General features: G+C 39.0%; 1 protein-coding gene across 4 annotated transcripts in view; it reads right to left on the bottom strand.

Moving 5' to 3' along the window:
• Positions 1 to 352: 352 nt before the first annotated feature.
• The window catches only part of TVP23C (trans-golgi network vesicle protein 23 homolog C), a 31212-nt gene continuing 4941 nt past the window's right edge, over positions 353 to 26623 (bottom strand). Inside the window, exons 3-8 of one of the 4 annotated variants that reach the window (XR_002824042.1) lie at positions 25872 to 26016; positions 20003 to 20092; positions 16559 to 16690; positions 5551 to 5679; positions 3413 to 4151; positions 353 to 2977 (exon numbers count right to left, since the gene is read on the bottom strand). Coding sequence is in view for 2 of the 4 variants with exons in the window: in NM_001281940.1 (NP_001268869.1) it covers positions 4125 to 4151; positions 5551 to 5679; positions 16559 to 16690; positions 20003 to 20092; positions 25872 to 26016 (523 nt within the window). In the remaining 2 variants the exon portion in view is untranslated. Of the gene's footprint in view, positions 4152 to 5550; positions 5680 to 16558; positions 16691 to 20002; positions 20093 to 25871; positions 26017 to 26623 lie in introns of all 4 variants that reach the window. The other 3 variants (XR_002824043.1, XM_023730980.1, NM_001281940.1) reach the window with 3 other exon arrangements.

Raw genomic sequence — 26623 nt, 5'->3', positions numbered from 1 at the left:
ATCCAATCCCTGAATCACATTAAAGCAGGGATACATGCTTAGAGTACATCAGCCTACACCCTGACAGAACAATCTTAACAAGTACTTTAATAGTTTTGCATTAAAAGGTGGCAAAAAAAAAATTGTCTATATAAAGTCATTTCTTATTATAGAAACGATGCTGAAAGCATGGGTGATGCAGCATTCACCGTCCTCTGCATAAAGCCCTACATGAGAAGAGTGTGGCAGACAGTGCCCATTGCCTACCTAGTGTCCCTTTCCTTCTTTACTAACAAAACCTCAACTCATTTAAGGCAGCTAGCGAAATATCTGCTTTTCCAGGCTTCCTTACACTGGGGATGGGGGGTGGGGACACCACTTTGGCCAATGAGACATAAATAGAAGCAGCAAAAGTCTCCTGTGATTTCAAGAAAGCATCTGCTTTCCTGAAAAAAAAATTAAACAAACGCAACTGGGGTTTCTTATTCTTTCCTTTAAAACCCGACGTGTCCTCTTCAGGTGTGGCAGTCATCTTGTGACCATGAGGCAATGAGCATGGCGACAAGAACCAGCTGAGGACGGTGGAGTATCAGGGTCCTGGAAGGAATCGTTGAGCAGCTGAATCAACACCAAGCTAACTGTCTACTTCCAGACTTCCTGTGTGAGGGAAAAGAAAAAAGCTTTTTTGTTTAAGCCACTATTATTTGCTTTTAAACCACTGTTATTTGTAATTGAACAAATTCCTAACTAATAGAAGTCAACAGGTATAACTTACAGAATAAAGAGAGGTGTATGTAGCACCTTTAACACTGCAATGCTCTACATGGGGTGTAGGGGGTATTTTAGTGTTCAGTTTTCATAGCAGAAGTCAACAGTTAACATATAAAGTTGATAAACCAAGGAACACTGTAAGCACATTATTTAGAGATATGGGGGTTAACTACCCGAAAATATAAAAACAGAAACAGTTAAAGATGTTTGCTCCTGGGAACAGAATTGGGGGTAGGATGGACTCTTTTCTTTGTAAGCTCTTCTGTGTGACTTGCTTTCCTGGTTATGTGTGTCTTTTTAATTTTTTAAAAAATTAATCCTAGCTGGAAAATGAGATTAAATTTTTCTTGGCACTAAATTATGACTTCTTGAGGAAATGCTGTTTCCTCCTTTCTTGTAAGAATTACAATATAAACGCTTTAAGGAGTGCTTCCACTCTTCTTACAAGAATTAGACATTTACATTTTATTTGGAAAGTATATTTGCATACCATTTTAGCATGTACCCTTTAAAATCAGTAGACTTTGGTTTCACTTTCCTGGCAGGGGTTCCTTGGAGGTCAGGGCTGAGCTGGTCGTTCAGGACCCCCAATCGTGCTTCTACCAGAACAGTTCTACTTTCCTTACTATAGATACTAGGACTTCACAAAAGGCTTTATTAGAAGGAACGAGTTCCACTAGTTTAAAAACATTTGAATATCATTGCACTAACAGCAACGGTTAGCCACAGCTGGATTTGACCTGCAAATGTTTAGTTTGGCCTTGCACGTTTTCTTTTTAAATTTAATTTACAAGCATTTAAAGATCAAACTTCATATAAGCATCCAGATTTATTTTTCTTGAAAAGCTGAAAGATCTAGCAAGACAGGGGCCTGGCAACAAATGCATGGTGGGAGGTGAGAAGCTTCTGGTCCCTTAGATTGGATGCGGATCTCCTAGTTGAGTTTTCCTTGGTTAATGTCACCCATTTACAGCATCTCTAGGCCCCACCAAAATTTGCAACGCTGCACTAAGGGGCAAGGAATCTCAATTTCTTTTCTTGCAACAGGAAATAGTATGAAGCACTAGAAAGATTACTGAACAAGGATTTTTTTTTTAAGCTGAGTATCATTTACCAGTTGCAAAACTGCAGTAGTCAGAATAGGTTATTATGTTACAGAAACAAATTAACCAGGAAGTCAACTGGCTTAGCTTGCCAAAGGTTTCTCTCTCACTTGTGCTATTTGTCCAACAGGAGTAGGAAATAAGATTCTGCTTTACAAGTCACCCAGGGACCCAAGATGACAGAGGTTCCACAATCTTAAACGCCACCAGCTGCCACAGAAGGGTAAGGTTGGAGATGTCATGTGAAGACGGTCACCTTCTTCCCCCAGAACTGACACATTTCACTGGCTAGAACTAGCCACATGGCCCCCCGCTAATTCAGGGAACTGGGCAATGTAGGGGAACTAACAGTATTTGATGAGCACTACAGTCTCTGCTACACGCAACCCGTAGTAAACAATCTCACCTATCTCAATCTTAGCTATGCATCTGCAACATGATGCACTCTGGAACTTATGCAGCAAGGAAATCTAGGAAAAGTCGTCTTTATTCCAGGCTGCTCTGTTCCAGTTAATAAGTGGAGGTTCTATTACTACAGATGGAGAAAATGGATACTGGGGGGAAAGTGGCAGATCCTGCCACATGCATATTCCTAAATTCAATTCATATTTGGTTTAGGATTGCAAGTTTAAATACACAATATAGTTACTTCAAGAACTATACCAGTATGTCCCCTGACAGACTTTCAGAATAAATAAAAACATGTCTTTGGTATAGTATCAACTAATCTCACTCGATGAAATAGCTAAATATTAAGGTAAAACTGTAAACAAGCACTTAATAAATTAATGTTCCCTAAGTAAGTATATAAATATCGCTGGGTGACACAGTTAATGCACTTGGCTGCTAACCAAAAGGTGGCGGTTCAAATCCATGCAAAGGCACCTCGGAAGAAAGGCCTGATGACCTACTTCCAGAAAATCAGCCATTACGGAGCACAGTTCTACTATGACACACATGGGATTGCCATGAGTCTGAATAAACTTGATGGTAACTGTTTTATTTTTAAGAAAGGAAAAGATATTTAGACACAAATATTTCCTTTAAGAACATCCTAAATCCTGATGGCTCTTGTAATCTGTGCTTCCTTGGCAGCCAATAAACCTGAGGTTCAGCTTCACCACCTGTAAGCAGAGATCACATATAATAGGCCTGTTGTGAGGGTTAAATGAGAGTACACAAGTCCAAGTGCGTTTGTAAACAGTCATGTTTTATACAAATATAAAGTTACGCACCGTCAAAGCTACCACTCCAATAGACATTCAATTAAAAAATTTTAACAATGTATAAATACAATCACAAAATAATATGCTGATTAAAACACTCCCACGTGTACAGTACCTACAACAGAATTTAGATTCCTACAATAGTTTGTGCAGGCTGGTTTAGTTTACAGTTAAATATATTGCTTTAAGAAATATCATTAATACAAATGCATGATTTACAATATCCCATTATAGCAAGAAAAAATAGATTCATAAAACAAAATGTCCTTTAGGCATTTACTATGCCAAGTATTTGAATGATTATTCTCACTATGACATAAGAATAATACTCACTGAGTGGTGAAAGATAGATTTCATTTGGCCAGGGATCACTGAAGAGCTTCCAGGAAATTCGAAAGTAAAATCTGGCTAACCTTTCCATAAAATAAATAGAACAGCAACAAACTCTAGGAATCCATTAATATAAGCTATAAAGATTCCATTTATATGAATTGACCCTTCAGTATATGACTTGTTACAAATGAAAATAAAATTTTAGAAACCAGTTAACACCACTGGCCCAAATTTGGTTTTTACTTGTTTGTGTATGTTTCAGATAAAATTATTTCTAACATAAAGATAAACCAAAGTGCTTACTCTTCCACAGAAGCAAATTTTCTTTTTAAAATCATCAACAGAAACAATATGTAAATACACAGAACTTTAAGACAAAGAACATCCTTCTACAAATAACTAGGGATGAAAATATACAGGTCTCCATTACAGATGCACTTTAATTCACTGGGGATATATGGATATCACAAGACTGTGTGCAAGCACAAGCACACCACAAAGTACATTGTGATAAGGCTTCTAGTGACACCATACCTTCAATCCTTAACTGCCAGAAAGAAAATAAAACCACTGTTTTTTGAAAATAATAATTGTAAATGGAAAAACAAACCCAATACTACTCTATGCAACTTGTACTGAGCTCTGAAAGGTTCAGAGTCAGGAAGTTTTTCAGTTGTTCCCCAGTGTAACAGAACACATGAGCTTTCTCTCCTTAGGAAGTCTGATCATCTCCCGCATTCTGCAAAAGAGAAGAAGTCCTTAATATTAAATGTTATTTCACTTAACATACCACAGACTTCAAAGCAACAGGCCTAAGGAAACATTCCACATTTATAAGCAAAGCCAGCCACTAAATTACCTCACACCCACTGGCCCAAGGATGTTAACACTGCACACAGTGGAGCAGGAAATGAATGGGCACCATCATCCATCAGACGCCCATGATGTCCCATTTCTGCAGAGTGTCACCAGGTGCCATGGACCTCTACTAACCCCAACCATGTTATATCAGGCTCTCAAGACTATTTCACCTCCACTCAACATCCTTCCTGCTTGAGAAACACTGAAAATCCTAAGGAAAAAACCTATTAAGCACACACATGGCAATTACCATAAGGTAGATTACAGCAAAGGTGTATTAGGGCCACATAAAAATACCTTCAGGATGATAATCATGTCCCTACAAGAATATTAGTTTTCTCTACCTCATATCTTTTATGAGAGAAACTAAACAATGGAAAGAACAATAAAATTCAAGTCAGGAGAAGTGGGTTCAAACCCGAGTTTTAAATCACTTATTAGCTGTATGTCCCTGAGAAAGGTACCTAATCCCACAGGGCTATAGTTATCTGAAGTGTAATCACTGGACAAGCAGCATCAGCACCACCTGGAAACTTACTAGAAATGCAAATTATAAGACCCCACCCCAGATCTAGTGAGTAGGGGTAAGGGCCCAGGAATCTCTGTTTTAACAAGTCTTCTGGGTGATTCTGACGCGCAATCAAGTTTGAGCTGTGCTATTTAACACTACTTGCTGTACAGACTGCACTCAACAAATGCAAGGTGGTACTCATATAAAGACCTAGTCCATTGCACAAGAGATTTAACTAATCTGCTATTTACCTAGGAATACTATTTATCACATTGAAAACCCTGATTCAAATCCTCCTATTGGGGAATCACAGTAGAATCCTGTATGTTGAGGGGGGAGAGCAGGACTCTGAGGACCTTAAGACAATTTTAATATGGTGATATTTTGTTCCAACTTGTTCTTGCTATATACTTAAAACCATACAAAAAAGATTCTTTAAAATTGTTCATTTAGAGCTACCATAATTAATCAAAAGCAACTGAACTTAAGGAAATTAAAAAAAAAAGTTATTATCAATGACAGCTGAAAATTAAGGCCCTATGGTGTCATTCCTTGAACTCCTATCCCTCCTGGTTTAGAACAATTTCAGGACACTGACAATACATTTTTGGAATGTCCTAAAAGCATTCAAAAGAGTAACTAAAACAACTTAATCATCATCAGACATTTAAACAAATATGTGCTTATTTCACAAAAATTAAGCTCTAGAAGAGTTAGAAATCACTGACAACACCAAAATTACCCTCACACCCAAAAAGACACTTACCTGTCTTAAAAACTGCTTTCCAAGGTAAGAGGTAGCCATGCTGGTTAAATTCTTTCTGCTGCCTACTTTACATCTGATGTAGCCATACAGATTGGCACCTTGTAGCACTACGCCCATGATAACCACTGCCTGGGAAAAGAGGAAAAATAATCAATGGTTATTGGCATAAAAATGACTGAGCTTTCTCTATGACGTGAATTAAGACACAGCAGCATGTCATGGGAAAAAGGAGGAAAAGGGAGCTCTGCAAAGCGGAGGCTGTGCCAATGAGACTCCTCAACTTGGTAGAAAAGACCTATCCAATACACGCTCTGCACAAGGCACTCAGTCATTCACCCAGCAGTTTCTGCAAGGCACTGTGCTACCCCGGGGTGTGCACCGGGGGGAACCCTTCTCTCTCTAATGCTTCCTATGAGTCCATGGTAAAAATATAAGGTAGATGAGACTCAGAAAAGGCTCAAACATTCATTACTCCTCTAGGGATTACAAAAGAATGGTCAAGATGGAGACGTAGTTCAATAAACTGAGGGCACGCAGAGGTCAATCTCTGCTCTGTGCTAATGATGTGTGGGTGACACCTGGCTGCTGGGAAAGCCAACTCAATGCCTCAAGGCAAAGCAATGCTCAACAGGTGTATGCCTTCCATGATGAGGGAGAGAGAGCACTGGAGGAAGTGCACTTCTGAAGAGTTGTTTCTTCTTTATGGTCACATCAGTGATCCTACAGGTGACCCCACTGAGATCACTGACAATAAGAAACCTAAACCCACTCTTTAAACGTCACGGATGAAAAATTAACTCGGACAACATGAAAAGGTCCCATGGTTAAATATTCCAGAATCAGGGCCTTCAAAGTTTTTCTGTCAAGGGCCAGATAGTAAATATTTTAGGCTTTGCAAGTCATGTGGTCTTTGTCGCAGCTATTCAACTGCCATTCTAGCCCCAAAGCAACCAGGTGTAATGGAATGGCTGTGTTCCAGTAAAATTCACAAGAACAGGTGATAGGCCAGATTCAGCCTGCAGGCCAGTTTGCCAACCCATATTCTATAATAAACAGCTCATCAACCCTCTTGCTATGAAAAGGATTACCCAGGAAATGCTTACACCTGCGGAAAGCAAGGCAGCTAAACAGAATGTCTTTTTTCCAATCCAGACTCACACTCCTTAACCAGGGCTTCTAACCTGTTCATTCTAGCTGAAACCCCTGCTGAAAATTTGCATTTCTAACAAGTTCCCAGGAAGTTATTACATAAGAAGCACCTGGGGATGTTAAAATGTAGATTCTGATTCAGTATATCTGAAGTGGAAATGCAAACGAACCCGATTCAAAGTCCTGTCTTTAACTCTTAACAAGCTATACACTGATTTTAATTAAGCAAGTTAGGGAATTTTTACGTTTAATTAAGGAACAGGGTTCAAATTTCCAGTAAGAAAAAACAGGTGGTACTTTCTGAACTTACGTTCCATGAAAATAACACATTAGAATTATACAAAGTTCCCAGTTACCTGAATAAACAAAAAGCTCTACCATTTATTTAATTAAAACTCTGCCAATTTCTCATATTTCTCAAAGTGGGGCAGCTCCTGGGTATGTGTAGGCCAGGGCTTCAAACCGGTTTGTTCTGGTTCAAACCCCTGCTGAGAATTTCCATTTCCACCCCAGATATACTAAATCTGATTTTTTTTTAATTTGATTGAGCTTTAGGTGAAAGTTTACAGTGCAAATTAGTTTCTCATTCAAAAACTTATACACCAATTTTTCTGTGACTTGGTTGCAATCCCTCCAAATGTCAGTACTCTCCCCATTTCCACCTCGGATTGCCCATGTCCATTCGTCCAGTTATTCTGTTCCTTCCTGTGTTCTCATCTTGGCTTTTGGGCAGGTGTTGCCGATTTGGTCTCGTATACTTGATTCAACTAAGCAGCACATTCCTCACGTGTGTTATTGTTTTATAGACCTGTGTAATCTATAGCCAAAAGGTGGACTTTGGGAGTGGTTTCAGTTCTGAGTTAGCAGGGCATCAGAGGCCACAGTCTCAGGGGATCCTCCAGTCTTTCAGACCAGTTAGTCTGGTCTTTTTTTGTGTGAATGTGAATTTTGTTTTCCATTTTTCTCTCTGTCCAGGAACCCTCTACTGTGATCCTTGTCAGAGTGGTCAGTGGTGGTAACCAGCCACCACCTAGCTTTTCTGGGCTCAGGCTGGTGGAGGCTGTGGTTCATGTGGTCCATTAGTCCTTTGGACTATTTTCTTTGTATCTCTAATTTTCTTCATTCTCCTTTGCTCGGACAGGATGGAACCAACAGATGTATCTTAGATGGCCGCTGGCAATCTTTTAAGACCCCAGACACTACCTACCAAAGTAAAATGTAGAAAATTTTCTTTATGAACTATGTTATGCCAAGTGACCTGAATGTCCCCAGAGACCATGGTCCCCAGTCCTCAGCCCCAACTCAGTTCCTCAGTGTCTGGATGTGTCTAGGAAGCTTCTATGACTTTGCCTTGGTCAAGCTGTGCTGACTCCCCCTATATTGTGTGCACTCTTCCCCTTCACCGGAGTTTAACATTTGTCTACTATCCAGTTAGAGATTTCCCCTGCCCACCTGTGTACCCATCAAATATTGTTTTTTCTGTACGTAAAGTTTTCTTGAGTTTTTGTAATAGTGGTCTCATACACCATTTGTCCTTTTGTGACTGACTTTTCACTCAGCATGGTGCCCTCCAGATTCATCCATGTTGTGAGATGTTTCGCAGGTTCATCACTGTTCTTTATCATGTAGCATTCCATTGTGTGCATGTACCATAATTTGTATATCCATTCATCTATGGATGGGCACTTAGGTTGTTTCCATCTTTTTTACTATTGTGAATAACGCTGCAATGAACATGGGTGTGCATATGTCTTTGTGTGACAGCTCTTCTCTAGGATACATACCTAGGAGTGGGATTGCTGGATCATGTGGTATTTCTACCTTTTTAAGGAGGCACTGTATCATTTTCCATAGTGGTTGTATGATTTCACATTCCCACCATCAGTGCATAAGAGTTCCAATCACCCCCAACTTATCTGATATTTGTTATTTTGGGGTTTTTTTTGATAATTTTGGGGTGAGATGGTATCTCATTGTAGTTTTGATTTGCATTTCTCTAATGGCTAATGATCGGGAACATTTCCTCATGTGTCTGTTAGCTACCTGAATGTCTTCTTTGGTGAAATGTCTTCTCATATCCTTTGCCCATTTTTTAATTGGATTGTCTTTTTGTTGTTGAGATGTTACAGTATTGTACAGATTTGAGAGATTAGACCCTTGTCAGATATGTCATAGCCAAAATTTTTTTCCCAGTCTGTTGGTTCTCTTTTTACTCTTCTCGTGAAGTCTTGATGAGCATAGTGTTTAACATATAGGAGATCCCAGTTATTTACCTTCTGATGTTTGTGCATTGTAAGTTATGGTTTGTATTCTGTTTATGCCATGTACTAGGGCCCCTAGTGCTGCCCCTATTTTTTCTTCCATGATCTTTATCATTTTAAGTTTTATATTAAGGTCCTTGATCCACTTTGTGTCAGTTTTTGTGTATGGTGTAAGGTATGGGTCCTGTTTCATTTATTTACAAATGGGCATCTGGTTTTCCAGGACTATTTGTTAAAAAGACTGTCCTTTTACCATTTCATGGATTTTGGGCCTTTGTCAAAGATCAGCTGACCATAGGTGGATGGATTTACATCTGGGTTTTCAATTCTGTTCCATTGGTCTATGTTTCTGTTGTTGTACCAGTACCTGACTGTTCTGACTACCATGGCTATATAGTAGGTTCTGAGATCAGGTAGTGAAAGGCCTCCTACTTTGTTCTTCTTCTTGAGTAATGCTTTGCTTATCCGGGCCTCTTTCCTTTCCATATAAAGCTGGTGATTAGTTTTTCCATCTTGTTAAACAACACTGTTGTTATCTGGATCATGATTTTCATTTTATATCGATTGTTTTGGGGAGAATTGACATTTTCACATTTTCCATGAGCATGCTTACGGTTTTCCATTTACGTAGGTCTCTTTTGATTTCTTGCAGTAGTGTTTTGTATTTTCTTTGCATAAATCTTTTACGTCCCTGCTTAGATTTCCCAAGTATTTTATCTTTTTAGTTTATTATAAATATTGTTTTTCCTGATTTCCTTTGCAAAGTTCTCTTTTTTGGTGTATAGAAATCTGATTTTTGCATGTTGATCATATATCCTGCTACTCTTACGAATCTTTCCATTAGTTCCAGCAGTTTTCTTGTAGAATCTTTGGGATTCTCTACACATAGGACCATATCATCTGTGAACAGGGACAGTTTTACTTCTTCCTTTCTAATTTGCATGCCATTTCTTTCTTTTTCTTGCCTTACTGCTCTAGCTAGCACTTCTAGCACAAGGTTAAACAGGAGTGGTAATAAAAGGCATCCTTATCTTGTTCCTCTTCTCAGTGGGAATGCTTTCAGCCTCTCTCCATTAAGAATGATGTTGGTTGTTGGTTTTGTATAGATGCCCCTTATTATGTTGAGGAATTTCCCTTCTATTCCTATTTTATTGAGAGTTTTTATCAGGAATGGGTGTTGGACTTCTTTATTGAATGCCTTTTTTACATCAATTGAGATGATTATGTGATTCTTTTGTTAGAATTATGTAGTGGATTACACTGATTGATTTTCTGATGTTGAACCATCCTTGCATACCTGGTATGAATCCCAGTTGGTCGTGGTGTATTATTTTTTTATATTCTCCTGAATTCTATTGGCTAGAATTTTGTTGAGAATTTTTTAATCTACATTCATGAGAGATACTGGTCCGTAATTTTCATTTTTGGGGGTGTCTTTGCCTGGCTTTGGTATCGGTTATGTGGGCTTCATAGAATGAATTTCGGAGTATTCTTTCCTTTTCTATGCTCTGAAATAGTTTGAGTAGTACTGGTATGAGCTCTTTTCTGAATGTTTGGTAGAATTCTCTAGTGAAGATGTCCAGGCCAGGGCTCTTTTTTGTTGGGACTTTTTTTTATTACCTTTACAATCTCTTCTCGTTATGAGTCTATTCAGATTTCCTATGGGTCTGTTCATATTTTCTACTTCAGTTTGTGTTAGTTTAGGTAGTGTGTTTCTAGAAATTTATCCATTTCCTCTAGGTTCTCAAATTTGTTGGAATACAATTTTTCATAGTATTTATTATCTTAGTCTGGGTTCTCTAAAGAAGCAAAACCAGTACAGCATATAAATATACATAGACAGAGATTTATATAAAGGAAATGGCTAACAAACACATTTGTAGAGGCTGGAAAGTGCCTAGTTCATGGGTCGCGTTGGAGGCTTCTCCTGACCTAGGCGTAGGTGTTGGCGAATCCAAGATTGGAATGTCAGATAGGCCTCTGGCTCACATGCTGTGGAGGTTGTTGAATCCTAAGATTGGCAAGTAAATTGCTAGCTCAAGTTTCAAGAACCAGAGGTAAGATGAACAGGAGCCAGCTGCAGGATCCAGAGCATACGAACGCCCACAAGGCTTGCCAGAAAGTCCATCTACATTGGATGCAAGTCACACTCCCAAGGAAACTCCCTTTTAACTGACTGGCTACTCACAACAGATCCCATTATGGAGATGATCGCATTATTATATGACTGCCAAACTACATTATAACTGCCAAACCACTGAGAATCATATTTTATGTATCTTGGAGTTCTGTCATTGGGTGGGCACATATTTACTAAGGTTATGTCTTCTTGGTGAACCATCCCTTTAATCATTACATAATGTCCTTCCTTGTCTTTTACGATGGATTTTGCCTTAAAGTCTATTTTATCCGATATTGACACTCTTGCTTTTTGGTTGCTATCTGCTTGATATATTTTTTCCATCCTTTAACATATTTGTCTTTGTGTCTAAGGTGTGTCTCTTGTAACAAGACAGTGTATTGATGGGTTGTGTTTAACTCATTTTGTCACTCTTTATGGGCGTATTTAAGCTATGACATTCATTGTTATTATTGATAAGTATGAGCTTATTGCTATCATATTGTGCTTTTTTGTGTGTGTGGTGCTGTTTTCTTTGTTCCTCTTACTTTCCTGTGGTGAATTCCTTTTGTTTGTAGATTTTCTTTTCATTTCCTTCATTATTATATTTTGTGTTTACTGAAACTTTGTTTTTTTTTCTTATTTTGATGAGTAGGTTTGTTAACTTCCTTTGTGGTTACCTTGAAATTTATCCTTATCTTCCTAAGTTTGAACCAGTCTTTTATTACTTGATATCACCCTGACATTGTCTGCACTTCAAAGTTCTATACCTATACCATTTATTCCCCCTTTTATTGTTTTGACGCTGTTGTCATTTACAGACTGATGTCTCTGTTTCCCTGTTTTAAGTCTTTTAGCTTTGTTTTATGACTGAGAAATCTTTACCTAGGTTGGTAGCTAGCTGATGCTGTCCTGTGTCCTAGACTCTGGTTCTTGTCTTATGTTGTTGGTTCTCTAACCGAAGGACTTCCTTTAATATTTCTTGTAATTCTGATTTGGTTTTTATGAATTTCATTAGTTTCTGTTTACCTGGAAATGTCCTAATTTCACCATCGTATTTGAGAGTTTCGCAGGATATTATTCTTGGTTGGCAGTTTTTTTCTTTCAAGGTTTTATGTCATCCCACTGCCTTCTTGCATGCATGGTTTCTGCCAAGTAATCAGAGCTTAGTCTTATTATCTCCCCTTTAAAAGTGACTTTTCATTTTTGTACAGCTGCTCTCAGGAGAATCTACATTTTAACAAGATCCCCAGGTGATTCTTACGGATAACTTCCTGGGAACCTGTTAGAAATCAAAATTCTGAGCAGGGGTTCGAACCAGAACTAACCAGTTCACAACCCTGGTATGCACCAACATGCCAGACGGCACTTGAATTCATAAAATGAGCACAGGTTCTACTGAAGCATCAATTTTACTTAATGGCAATAGATTTTAAAATGTATTTATAAAGTTAGAACAAGCAGACTTCTGGTTTAAGATAGTGTAGTGAAGCCACATATCAAAATCCCCTTCCCTCTAAAACAGCAAATAGGTTTTAAAAAAGGCAAATAAGCCAGTACTAACAAACGTTAAAAAGGGCTGGTGGTCAGAGGAAGAACTAGCCTGGTGCAGCCCTACGCAGTACTCCACAACGTTCATTACAACTCCACTCTCCAAAGAAGCTTTAAGGGAAGCTGATTAGTGATCATCACCCCTAATTCAGTGGCAGAAGTACAGAGCATACAGAGAGCTCCAAGAAAAGATGAAGAGCCAGTGTAAGTGCAGAAGCCCCTCCCAATCAACAACAACAGAAAAAAACAAACTTGTTGCCGTCGAGTAGATTCTGACTCATGATGACCCCATGTTTTTCAGAGTAGAAGTGTGCTCCATAGGGTTTTCTTGGCTGTCATCTTCATGGAAGCAGATCATCACGACTTTCTTCCATGGTGCTGCCAGGTGGATCAGAACTGCCAACCTTTAGGTTAGGTTAGTAGGGGACTGCAAACCGTTTGCACTACGCAGGGAGCTTCCCAACCAACAAGGACACAAAAAAGGCAGGACAATGCCTGCAGCTTGCATGCTAGTGCCTCCCTGGTGGGAAGAAAGCAGGGGAGCAAGAGCAGAAGCCTCAACAACCATACAGCGAACCATCTTAAGAGAACACAGGTGGGGAAACAGGTTCATTAAAAACCTAGCTGAAGCCCCCTTCCACCCTGTGGACTTAACACTGGAGTCTCAAATGGCCTTTAATATAACCTTTCCCTCTTCTGGAGTCTCTGGGTGGTGCAAATGGTTAACACGCTCAGCTCCTAATCAAAAGATTTGAGGCTAGGTCCACCTGGAGATGCCTCAGAAGAAAGGCCTGGCAATCTACTTCTGAAAAATTAGCTACTGAAAACCCTATGGAGCACAGTTCTACTCTGATACACACAGGGCCACCATGAGTCTGAGTCAACTCCACAGCAAGTGGCTTTCCCTCTTCTGCTTCAAGGAAGTAAAAGCATCTGCTAGGAAAAGACTGGACTCTCTCAGATGATGCTAAGGTTCTGAGCCTCACAAATTATGTAAAGCAGGAGGCAGAATCAGAATAGAGTCCATCCCCAACCATGAGACAAGAGCTGTGCTACATGAGAGAAGGCAGAACCCAAGCCAGCCAGCCAAGTCAGGCCACAGCCCAGGCTGAGTTCTCCTCTTCACACCTGCACCTTCAGGCTACCAAAAATAGTATTTAAACTCTAACTCACAGCAGAGCCCAAATGTCTCAGACAACATGAGAAGGCAATCAAGGAAGATTCATCAGCGCTGAACCAGCATAAAGAGGAAATCTGGACAGTGCCGCCACCATAAGCATGAGCAAAGTGGAGAGGGGGAAAAAAAAATGAAAGGCTTCTATGCAAAACAAGAGGAAAAAAAAAGAAAAGACAGTACGCAAAAGATAGGTGAAGAGTCTATTCTGAAATATAAACTACCAAACTAAAAACATTCCTGAAGTATATCACCCTATAGAAAAACTGAGTTGGAATCAACTTGATGGCAGTGGTTTTATTTATTTTTTTTTTGGTATAGAAAAACCTGAAGATGAAAATGGAGAGATGAGAGGTAAGCTAAAACAACAGAATGAGACGAAAGCAGAGCTGGAAGAGCAAAGGAATGCAGAGACGCCTTAGTGGGCCACCCCATTTAAAGTAGTCTCCTGTTCTCCCCCAGCACTCCCTAGGCCATCACTCTGCACCATTATCCCTCTAACATCCTCTATGATCTTGTCTATCTACTCCTCACTAGAAGGTAGGCTCTACCAGAGCAGGTACCTTGTTTACCTGCCCGTAACTATGTCCCCAGGTACCTGGGTGGCAGTTTGCGCTTAATTTCTAAAGGTTGGCAGTTTGAACCCATCCAGTGGTACCACGGAAGAAAGGCCTGGAAATCTGTTTCCATAAAAATTACAGCCAAGAAAACTCTTTGGAGCAGTTCTACTCCGCACACATGGGGTCAAAGTGAGTCAGAACAGACTCAACAGGCAACAGGTTTGGTTTTTGGAACTGTGTCCCCATGACCTCAAACAGCACTTGCGTATGGTGAGCTCTCAAAAATACTTCCTGAATGAATAAACAGAAAAGAAAAATGAGACATTAAAGCAATTAGTAGACAGATGAGAACACATAAAATGATCCAACATACAAAAAACTAACACCTCAGAATCACAGAAGCCAAAAAACAGAATATAAATAAATTTAAAGACTTAACAGAAGATAATGTTCCTGATTCAAAGCAAAATCTGAGTCTGCACATTGGAAGGGTACACAGGTTCCAAAAAAAAGTCGATATAGAAAGATGACTAGAGAGCCAAATCCTGGTTATGATATTAAACTTCAAGAATAACAAATAAATTCTTCATCCAAGCAGAAAAACGACTCACTCACTCACGCAGAGGTTATGAAAGCCTGGCCTCAGATCTCTCCACTACATTCAATACAATAGTGGAGAAACGTCTTCAAAGTGCTGAGGGAAATAAACTGCGACCCAAGAATATTAACCTGGTCAAGTCATCACTCAAGTATAAAAGCAACAGGAAACGTGAAAGGGCCACGGGAAAACACCACCTCCAGTTTCTTTGTTTTTAAATCACCCAACAATGACATTCAGTCAACCAAGAGGTAAAGAAGCAGATGCAATAAAAGGACTAGTAGTAAGCACTGAATCAAAGTATTTAAAAAAAATAGATCTAAGACTAACAACCAGTGAGAAATATGATAAGGTAATTGTTCTAAACCTTGACAACACAAAAATTACACTGGAACAAACAAAACTCAGGCAATAAAGAAGATGGGGGAAGATAAGAGTACATTTCCTTCCCTTTGAAAGCACAGCCTGTAAGTCAGTAGACAGGTTTAAGTATGCTAAAGATATAAACGAAACCACTAGCACTAAAATAAGAATATAATCAACAAAAACTCAGAGGTGGAAACAGAGAGGAAAGGTAGGAGAAAGTATGTAAGTGTTATCTTTCCCATCTTTCATAGCAGGCAATCAATAGATAATAAATAAATTTCCTAGTTCATGAAAGGGCATATGATATAAACATATAAAGTAATACCCTATAAAGATAACTACTAGAAGAACAAAAAATAAACAATAAACCTTCCAAATACCAAGAAGGAACAGTATGTGTGCCTGTGCACACACAAAGAAAAAAAAGAGAACCTATATAGCAAAATAGGGAGAAAGAAGCATTAAACATAGAAAAAATAAAAACGTAAGGCTAAAATATATCTGATATTAATAAATGTTTTAAGTGGGATAAACTCATCTACTAAAAAGACTCACAGATTGGGTCAGGAGACAGGTGGTATTTTTCAAAGAGGACAGCAACTATCTTCTGCTGCAGAGGCTCTTCTGGACCCTGTTACTCCCCTTCCCTTGGTCATGGGTAGGATCCTGACGATTTTGACCAATTACAACTCTTCTGAAAGTAACACTATAACTTCAGAGGCTAGGTTGTAAAAGGTGAAGATCTGCCTTGTTTTGAGAGCTGAAACACTGGAAACTGGAGCCCTGAGCCACTATGTTTTGGAGTGATCTGTTATGCAGTATAGATAACTGAAACAGATTACCATGCAGTATTTTCAGAAAAGGCCATGCTATTAGTTCTAAACTAAACTAAACATGTTTGTTTGGAGTTTACTGAAGTTTAGCACAGGCAGTGACATCCCCCTCCAACAAGATAATAACGTGACAAATACAGTAATCTCTGTACACGATGAGCTCAATCAAAACTCTGCTGGGCACTAATATCCAGAAAAATCAGTGAAATGGGGCTTTGAACACGACTCTGCTCTCCAGGACTTAGAGGACAGTAGAGTTGGAAACAGAACTTGAGAAATGCATGATGAGCCTGTCCACTCAAGACAGGTCGTAATGTTAAGGGCATGGATGGTTGCTTATTATGACTGTCCATCAGGTATCTACTGGACTATTCAAACATTCGGGCTTGACACTCACCAACCATTTCACTCTGAAGGAAAAAAGAGCACTGAAGGCAAATATTACCCACAGCACTGGACACATAATAAGTCCTAACCAAAAAATTCTTGATTCAGCCTCTGAAGCAGTTTTGCTCTCTTGAGATGATGCCTATAAAAGAACATAAATAATCACCATTGTGATATTTATCAGTAAAAAGTTTAACATTTTTAACGACAAACACCTTAGTTACAAATTCAGATACATTAATACAGACAACCCAAGTCCTAAATTAGCAGTACCCACCCCTGTCCCCCCCCCAAAAAAAAAACAGTTCTACCACTACTGTAGTTTTAAGAGGTCATTTTAATATACTTTAAGAGCAAGAATTTTTTTTTTTTTTTAATTGTACTTCAGGTGAAGGCTTACAGAACAAATAGTTTCTCATTAAACAGTAGTACACGTATTGTTTTAATGACATTGGTTAACAACCCCAAAACATGTCAACCCTCTCCCTTCTCGACCTTCTTTTTGGCGAAAATATACATAGCCAAAAATACACCATTTCAAAAATTTCTACATGCACAGTACAATGACATCGACTACGCTCTTCCAATGGTGCTGCTATTCTCACTTTAGATGAAGGCTTACAGAACAAAACAGTTTCTCATTTAACAGTTAGTACACATGCTGCCCTATGACAAGGGTTAACAACCTCACAACACATCAACACTATCCTTACTCAACCTTGGGTTCCCTATCACCAGCTTTCTTGTCCCCTTCTGCCTTCTGGTCCTTGTCCCTGGACTGCTATACCTCATTAGTCCCATTTGGTTTTATGGGGCTGTCCACTCCCTGGCTGAACGGTGAACCTCGGAGATGACTTCACCACTGAGCTAAAAGGGTGTCTGGGGGGTCGTACTCTCGGGGTTTCTCCAGTCTCCTTTAGGCCAGTAAATCTGGTCTTTTTTCTTGTGAGTTAGAATTTTGTTCTACATCCTTCTCCAGCTCTGTCCAGAATGCTCTGTTGTGATCCTGGTCAGAGCAGTCAGTGGTGGTAGCCGGGCACCATCTAGTTGTAAGCTCAAGAATTTTGCATTTTTAGGGCAAAATCAACTGTTTATCCTGGCCCAAGAGAGTAGAAATAGGTCTCTGATAGGCTTCTATTCAATTCTTCTTGCATAGGTATAGTGTTTATTCATAAGCAAGCTTTGGATAATACCTTATTGGGTGAGGACTGAGGAAACGAAGGTTATAGTCAACAGGGACACTAAAGGTCAAGTCAGGATCCAGAGAAAGAAATGGGGTCAGGGGATTCAGGACAATGACCAAAATATGTTCACAATACCAAGGAATTTAACCCTTTTGTGACTCGTGGAACACACAGTATCCCACTCACTTTTTATGTCTCTGGAGTTCTTTGGGAGTATACTTTTCTCACTGAAAGTATTTGCTTCCCTCCAGTGAGGACTCGTGTTAACAGTGAAAGGTGAAAGAAATGTTTGTTGAAGCAAAACAGCTGGGGTATTAGGCAAAATCAGAGATGCCCCCTGTATCCAAATGGAAGGTGCCCCGTTAGTAAAGCCTGCTACCTAAGACTGGTGGGCCAGACAGGCTCCCACAAATCATGTATTTTCACATATTTCTCAAAATCTGTATTACCAAAAAACCAAACTAAACCCACTGCCATCCCATCAATTCTGACTCATAGCAACCTTACAGGACTGAGTAGAAATGCCCCATAGAGTTTCCAAGGAGCGGCTGGTGGAATAGAACTGCCGACCCTTTGGTTAGCAGCCGAGCTCTTAACCACACCAACCAAAAAATTAAACACATTCAATAACTCAGCACGTATTCCACTACTGAAAACACATGGTATCAACAAAAAATTCAAAGCAGAAAAGTAACTGGGTCTTGAAAGGGTTAAAATGGTGGTGAGCTGTTTCTAAAGTAAATTTTATAATACAAAGGAATATGGATGTGCTGAATACACTGCTGCTTTCTGAGAAGCACTAGTGGTAAAGGCCCTTCCAAGCAGAAGGTGAGCAGTGTAGTCAATACTGCATCCAAACATTTTGTCCTGTCTCCCAGACTGATCTAGAAGGCATCTCACACGGGACAAGTGAAGGACCTCCTAGTCACTAATGAGCAACAGGCTAACCCAGAACAGGCAAGGAACATCTGAAGTCAAAGTCTTAGACAACAGACTGCTTTTAAGCAATCTGGATTTTCTATCTACTTGCAATCCTTCTCCTTCTTCCTGACCAGAAGTGAAAAAGGGCCATGGGAGCAAGGACAGAGTAAGGTATCAGAAGCAGTTTATAGCTGAATATAGAAGGATCCCTGGAGAAATCAGGCAATGCGACAGTAAGTAGAGAGCCATCAGCTAAGCAGGCTGCATGAACTCTGATCTGAAGTCAGGCCTTCGGTTTGATCTCTTACTTAGAATTTACATTTCTAACAAGTTCAGTGTATCTGGGGTGGAAATGCAAATTCTCAGCAGGGATTTGAACCGGAACAAATCGGTTTGAAGCCCTGCCCAAAGTCCTCTGCTCAGAGGATTCAGTCATAAACATGCCTTGTTTCCAGTCTGAACTAGACAGAAAAATGTAGTAAGTTTTAGAAGTGTGTGTGAATTTTAAAATTTGAGGTGCCAATACGCCTGAATTGGGGGATTTCAGAACTAAAATTAGGCACTCCATTCTGAAATTAACTGATAAGTTCACTTCTGCTCTCCTGATAAACTTCTGTTAAGGTTTTACCGTTTAAAAAACAAAGCTCAGTGCCTGTTATATTAAGTGTATTTCCCAAGAGGGCTCCAGAAAACGCCTCATGGATATGTTACATAAACTTGTTGTCTTTTGTAACTACCTCCAAGGAATTCCCCAGCAGGTGCCTGGACTTCATCTCCTCTTCCCTCAGCAGAGTGAGGAGAGTTTACACTTCAAGACTTAGATTTAAAACTGATCTAATCTTTACACTTTCCTAACTAATGGTCAGTTTTATATCCGAAAATTCCAATTAAGTGGACTCAGACTGCAATACATCACTGAACCTTCATGTCAAAAATGTTTATGTTTCATTTTAGAAATACTGCCTTAGTCAAACTGTACCAAGTATGAGAGATTTGTTAGACTAGACACTGATGTTGAGAAAGCTGCAGTTAATCACCACTTGTAAATCTTTCCCTTCCTTTCCTTGCAATGGCTTTGATGTGAAACAGTTGCCTGTTAATTATCTCTGCTCGGCCTACGCTGTCGCAATCGCCTTGAATTCCTCCTGTTCTCCTGCAGAATTATTCCTTCAATAAAATTTCTGTTTTATTATCAACCTGAATGTTGGTCCAGTGACTCCACTAGGACAAAGCCATCCGGTTTAGTGCTGACATGCCAAGTGATTTGGAGTAGTGTTTTCATCTTGAATACTTCATCCTTAAACGTTCAAATGACACGGTTTTTAAAAAAGGGGGGGGGGGCAGTTTACCTTCCTGGATTCAAACACCCAATGGCTCTTTCCATCTTCATCGATATGATTCCACCAACGCAGGCCAACCATTAGTCTACCTGTGACATTCTGGTGAAGATTAATATACATACACTTATTTTAAAAGCATTATTTAAAGGTCTATCATACATTCATCTTAGTGCAACATTTCACAAACAAAAAAACCTTCACCTTTACCTCCATAATGTCCAGTGAACAAGGACCATTATGCGTCAGGTCTGGCCAAAAGATTACTTTACTATCTGCTTTTATCTTTATTAGTTTATTTTCCTAATTTGTCAGGCTTATTGTTTTTTGTTTGTTTGTTGGCTTTTTAGACTCTGGGTCTGTTTAGTCTATAATTTTCACTCTTTGTCTAATAATAAAAGCATTTTGTCTATGGTTTTTCCTCGTACTGGGGAAAGCATTGTATTTTAGAATGGGGAATCGGGATGAGGAATTCTATGAGTGTGTATCTATGGAAAAAATGTTAGAATACCAGGAAAATCTCAGGCGACAGTACTGGAAGAAGGTGCCTAGTTAGCTGTTCTTTGGGAGAAAAAAAGATGATGAAACCAGTTCCACTGGCAACAGGCTATTAAATACAGCAATTCAAATGATGGAAACAAGCCCCTTTTCCTTTAAAAAAAAAAAAAATTCCACCTTAGGCACATTTCAAAAGTGCTTATTATCTTTACAGTCTGAATAATCTATATTTACAGTTTTGTTTTCTTTTTAAACCAAGATATTTAGAGGGTTGGCTTTTTAAAAAATTTCCAAGCAGGCCTGCTGCCTCTACCACCGCCAAAATGTCTACAGGTGCCCTGCAGGTCCAAGCGCTGCCTCTGGCAGAAAAGACTGCAGCAGACACAAAACCAAGTGGATGAGGTGGTGGACACCACGCACGTCAATGTGGACAAGGTGTCAGAAAGAGATCAGAAGCTCTCTGAGCTAGACAACCTTGCAGATGCACTGCAGGCAGGAGCATTCCAGTTTGAAACAAGTGCTGCCAAGCTGAAGAGAAGATATTGGTGGAAGAACGGCAAGATGTGGGCAACGGGATGTGGTTATCATCATCCTTGTCATTGTGTGGAGTTTTTCTTCATGAGTATCCCATGAAACTCAAGCCTGCTGTTCAAGAAACCTCTCCAAGACTTCTGACTTAGAACCTGCTATATCATCAAGCTTACTTACTGTTATATATAAAATGATTATTTTTGGTCAGTTAATGTAAAGTTTGATTTCTATGAAACGTGCCTTTGTTTTTTAATATGCACTCCAAACTAGAAGTGCAGTCACCCCAGCCCACGTTTTGCATAGTGTCTTTACAAATTTACATACGGGCTGACGATGAGGACTTGTAAAGTTGCAAAGAGTTATAATCTAGAAGTAATGTTGTCACTGATTAATTGCTGTTGATTCTAGTTAAGGGAATTTGTTCCAAGTTAGCTATCCTCTTTATATGATACTGTCTTCAGAGCCATATTTTTAACAAAGGCTTTGAGTAATCAGATTCCCAACTTATGCCTTCCTAAAAGAACACTACTACCTAGTCTAAATCTATGACAGTAACAGGTCGTGCCTTATTCTGATATTTTTCTGAGTCCCTCTAAAAGAATCCACTACTGTTTATAAGCACTACTGGCGCTTTCGCTGTATTTAAAATAAGATACCGGTAAAGAATTTTTGCTCTTGTGTTAGGTACGAAGATGTTTATCTTCTTGTTATTACGTATAACTTGCTAAAAGACAGTATTTTAATCAGAAATAATAATGCCTTTAAAAGCACTGTTTTTACAGAACTATGGCTATGACCAAAGTTTCTATTTTGCCAAAAAGTTAAATCCTCGTAAATGTCCTGTAGGTCTGTTCCTGACAGATAAATGCAGAAAAGTGCCAAATGGAACTCAGTGTGCCCTTCAAAACTAAAACTTTAATACTGTGCTGAAGCCTCTACATCTTGCCAGGCCATCCCTGCCTTTGAGATGCTGTGGATGGTGTGACTCCCCTTCCAACTCAGCATTTTCCTAGGGTCTAGAGGAGGTTTGTGCCAGACACTGTCCGTCTCATACCTACAGATATGGGGTTTTATCGAGCAGTTTGTAGATTATCAGCTATGGATTCCAATACGCTTCTAATAATTATGTGAGAAACAATTTTGTAGTTTCAAGTAAGACCATCTATGCATTTGATCACTGTCTGGCCCAATCCTCTGAAGACTGTATCTTTTTAGAGTCTGTTTCCTTTTATTCCATATTCCACTTCCTGAATCAGTCTTCTAAATTATGCTTTCAATTAGGCATTGGTCAGGGGTGGATGACTTTTCACAGAGGATAGCTAACTAGAGCCTTTGATGTCATAAACTGTTTGCACAGGATGCTACTTGGGAATAGCTGCTGCCATGTGAGAGACTGTTGCGTACTGTGAGACCTCCAACTTGAGGGTATGCGGTTCAAAGACGGGAGCGCAGCTATGAAGGAAAACAGGCAAGGGGGCACGAGGGAGCCACTCAGAGACTTCACCACTCTGTGGCCCACAGTTACTGGAATGTTCTAAAATTCTTATTCACATGCTATTACGTGACTTACAAAGCAAGAACAGCTGAGGTACACCAGGACACAGCTTCCATTTCTTTAACACCTGTTCCCCTAACATCACTAAAATGATGTAATGTTCAAGACTTGCCTTACAGTGAGAGCAGAGGACAAATGTTGGTGTCGGGACATTAGCTGTCATCGGCACAGGGTCTCTGGCCAGGTCTGACTGAACCACGGTGCTCTGTCCATGGCCTCCATGTTCAGTCCCATGTAACCCGCTGGCTGCTGTATTAACCTAGAATACCTCACTGGCATCTGGGCACTTAGCTGGGAACCTTCCCACGACAATGGACTGAATAAAGTGTTTATAAACATTAAAAAAAAAAATTTCCAAGTAGTTGGATAATTTTTGACATCATTTTTTAATTAACAGCTAGTTTTGTTGTATTGGATTAGAACATGTAGCTGCTTTTGGCAATTTACTTGGATTTTCTTCACAGTGATATTTAATCAATTTGTGAAATGTGCCAGAAACATTAACAAGTAGGTAGGTATCATCTCTGTAGGGTACAAAGCTCAAACACTGTTATTAAATTGACCTTATTAGTTACTTCATTCAGATCCTGTTATGACCCTTATTTAATTTTTGTCACTTTGATCTGTCAGATGAGGTTGTTAAAGACTCCTCTCAGGATGTCTCTTTCATCTTCTCCTAGTGTTTCTAAAAGTTTTTTGCTACATACAACTTGATGCAATGTTATTCTGTGAATGATCCTCACTGTATTTGTACCTTTATTAATATACAATGACTTTTTTTGGTCCCATTTAATGCTTTCTGACCCTGATTTTCATGTTGTCTGACATTATATTAAAACACCAATGATCATTTTCTTTGAATTGGTCTGATGTTATCTTTACCTTCTTGAATTTTTCCTAACATCACTATTTTTGTTAGATCTCTTTTTTGGCTGGACTTTGATTTCTGATCCAATCTTAGAATTCTTACTTTAAAAAGGAGTTTAATCAAATTATATTTCCTGTTATAACTAATTTTTATAATACGTCTTACACCTTGTACTCTGCTTTGTTTTTTCTTTTGCTACAAGAACTGTTTTAGTTGCTCCTATCTTCTCCAATGCTGTGAGAGACACACAACTTACCTTAAATTTGACTAACAGTTACCATTTAATTTTCAAAACTATTATTTAACATTCATTTTTCTATTTGTCAAAGAAAGGAATAAAATAAAAACCACATATAAAAATATAACACTTAAACATACTTTTTAAAAACCTATCCTTCCTTCACCACCATTTCCTGGTCTTTATTAGTCCGCTGGGTGTTTAGAGGCAGATTACTTTTATTAAAAAAAAAAAAAATTGTATCTTTTCTTTTGATAACTGCACTGGGATTTATAATAATTATAACACAATTCTGTTGTAACTGGTTCAGAATCTGGCTCTACCCTGTCCCCAAGTCCATTTTAATAATATCCCCACTCTTGATTTCTTAAGTCTACTTCATATCTCAGTTAGAGGAATTATATTCATAAGTAATTTTACCAACAATAAATGGGGGACATTTTTAAGTCCGTGTTTAAAAAGAAAAAAAAGGCAGCTTATGAAAAAATAAACTTTTGGGTCACAAATTTTTGAACCCTAAACTGAAAAGTGAGGTCCCTGGCCTTGCACTTGACTACTAACCTAAAGGTGGGGAGTCTGAGCCCACCCAGTGTCACCACAGAAGAGGGGCCTGGCAACCTGTTTTCATAACCATTACAGCCAAGAAAACCCTATTGGAGCAGCTCTACTCTGTAACACACGGGGTCACCATGAGTTGGAATCGACTCAACAGCATAGGGTTTTTTGGTAAACCCAAAAGGGTCATGGGAGCAAAGGGATTACAAAAGCTGGTTGAAGGCCATGTTCTATTTGGCTGAACAGAAATTGCATTTTAAAAAACAAAAAGAAAGATTCATCAAAAGGAAAACCAGGATACAGTAAATACTTAAGAATATAAATTGGAAGAAATTCAAAGAGATGCAAGCCAAAGAAGAGCGCACAAAAGAGAAACCTAAAGAAAACAGACCTGTGAGATCTTCCTTAAAGACCCATCACAATTCTCAGTATTGTGAGGTCTATGGAAACTGACCACCACCAAGCCAGCCATTCCTGATAGCTGTAAGAATTAAAAGACCTAAAAATGGCTCAGCTGGTGGTGTGAGTAGACGTGTGATATCTTAGTGGTCTTGGAATCAGTATTAAAAAAAAGTAGCGGCCATCGAGTCATTTCTGACTCATGGTAACCCCACGTGTATCAGGGTAAACTGTACTCTGTAAGGTTTTCAATGGCTGGTTTTTCAAAAGCAGGCCTTTCTTCCAAGGCACCTCTGGGTGGATTCGAACTGCCAACCTTTCATTTAGCAGCTGAGCACTTAACTGTTTGCGCCACCTAGGGACACTGGAATCAGTATACATATCCCTGAAATTCCAAAATTCATCTTTATACTTTGAAGATTTTTGGTTGTTTGCCTTTGACTTTCCCCCCAGCATTTTACTATGAAAATTTTCAAACAGAGAAAAATTAAATTTTAAAATGAGCACTCATATACCCACCACCTGGATTCTATACTTAATATCCTATTAGAGTTACATTACCACATATCTATCCTTCCATCCCTAACTCCACTTATCACTCATTGCCTTTTGAGTTTAAAACCATTTCTTAAACTCCATCCCTTCAAGCAGAGTTTCTCAACCTCGGTATTAATGACACTTTGGGCTGGATACTTCTCTGTTGTAGGGGGCTGTTCTGTGCACTGTAGCTGGCAGCAGCATCCCTGGTCTCTACCCACTAGATGCCAGTAGCACCCACCTCCCCCAGCTGTGACAACCAAAACTGGCTTCAAACAATGCCAAATGTCCCCTGTCCTAGAACACCTATCAGCAGTCTTTGCAAATGGTAGGCACTCCTTAGATACTTGTGGACAAATTAGACTGGGGCTTTATCTAGATATCAGATAGCCCACACTTGAAAGTAAGCCTGAAGCAAAACCAGTGGTATGGACTAAAAGTAGTGTGTAGGGTCTGTGGCTGCTAGTCACGTTTTTATTTATTTTTAAAGATGGTATAGATTGATATATGGCACAGACAACTTAATACTATAATAACCTACATACAATCTAGCATACTCAACATTTTAACACAAATGAGACCTGAGGTAACAAAAGGATAAATTAATACTAATCCAAAATGCTTAAGTGTCACATTTTTTACTTTTCATAAATCATTCAATCTCATATTAAATGTGGTTTTAAAATAAAAACAAACCTACCTTCACAGCCCAAAAGTCACATGACAACAACAAGATAATTGTCACCATACAGGCAATGAAGCTGCTGCTCAACAATTCACAGAGAAGATAGACTACAATTGCACTGACTCGAAAGAACAAATGGAAAAATGATGCCACTGGGTGTCTGAAAACCAAAACATAATAACAGAAATGCAATTACATTTTACTACAGGTACTAACAGATGTAAATAAAAAATGTTTTAGCCAGGACATAACTATGCAGAGTTTTGTCAAAATAAAACAGGTGATTAAGGAAGCAGCAGACTGTCTATCTTGCTTTCTTCTTAAGTCCCACAATTTGACTAGGTCACAGAAAATGTCACGACTCTATGTAAACATGACTCTCTGTAAACTTGACTCTAACACCTCACTGAATATAAACCTTCACAAGATATATAACAAAAACTTTACCAAATTTGGAGGAATAAGGAAACTATACTCAGGATTGGAATTCTATTCCACATGTTCAAAAATCATGCCAAAGAAGGGGACAAGAAAGCTGGTGATAGGGAACCCAAGGTTGAGTAAGGATATTGTTGATGGGTTGTGAGACTGTTAACCATTGTCATAGGGCAACATGTCTAGTAACTGTTAAATGAGAAACTATTTTGTTCTGTAAGCCTTTATCTTAAGTGAGAATAGCAGCACAACTGGAAGAGCGTAGTCAATGTCACTGAACTGTGCATGTAGAAATTTTTGAAATGGTGTATCTTTGGCTATGTGTATTTTCA

Source organism: Trichechus manatus, unplaced genomic scaffold (assembly GCF_000243295.1).
Source record: "Trichechus manatus latirostris isolate Lorelei unplaced genomic scaffold, TriManLat1.0 scaffold00040, whole genome shotgun sequence".
In the NCBI taxonomy this organism is placed as follows: Eukaryota; Metazoa; Chordata; class Mammalia; order Sirenia; family Trichechidae; genus Trichechus; species Trichechus manatus.
This window is presented reverse-complemented; position numbering and strand designations above follow the sequence as displayed.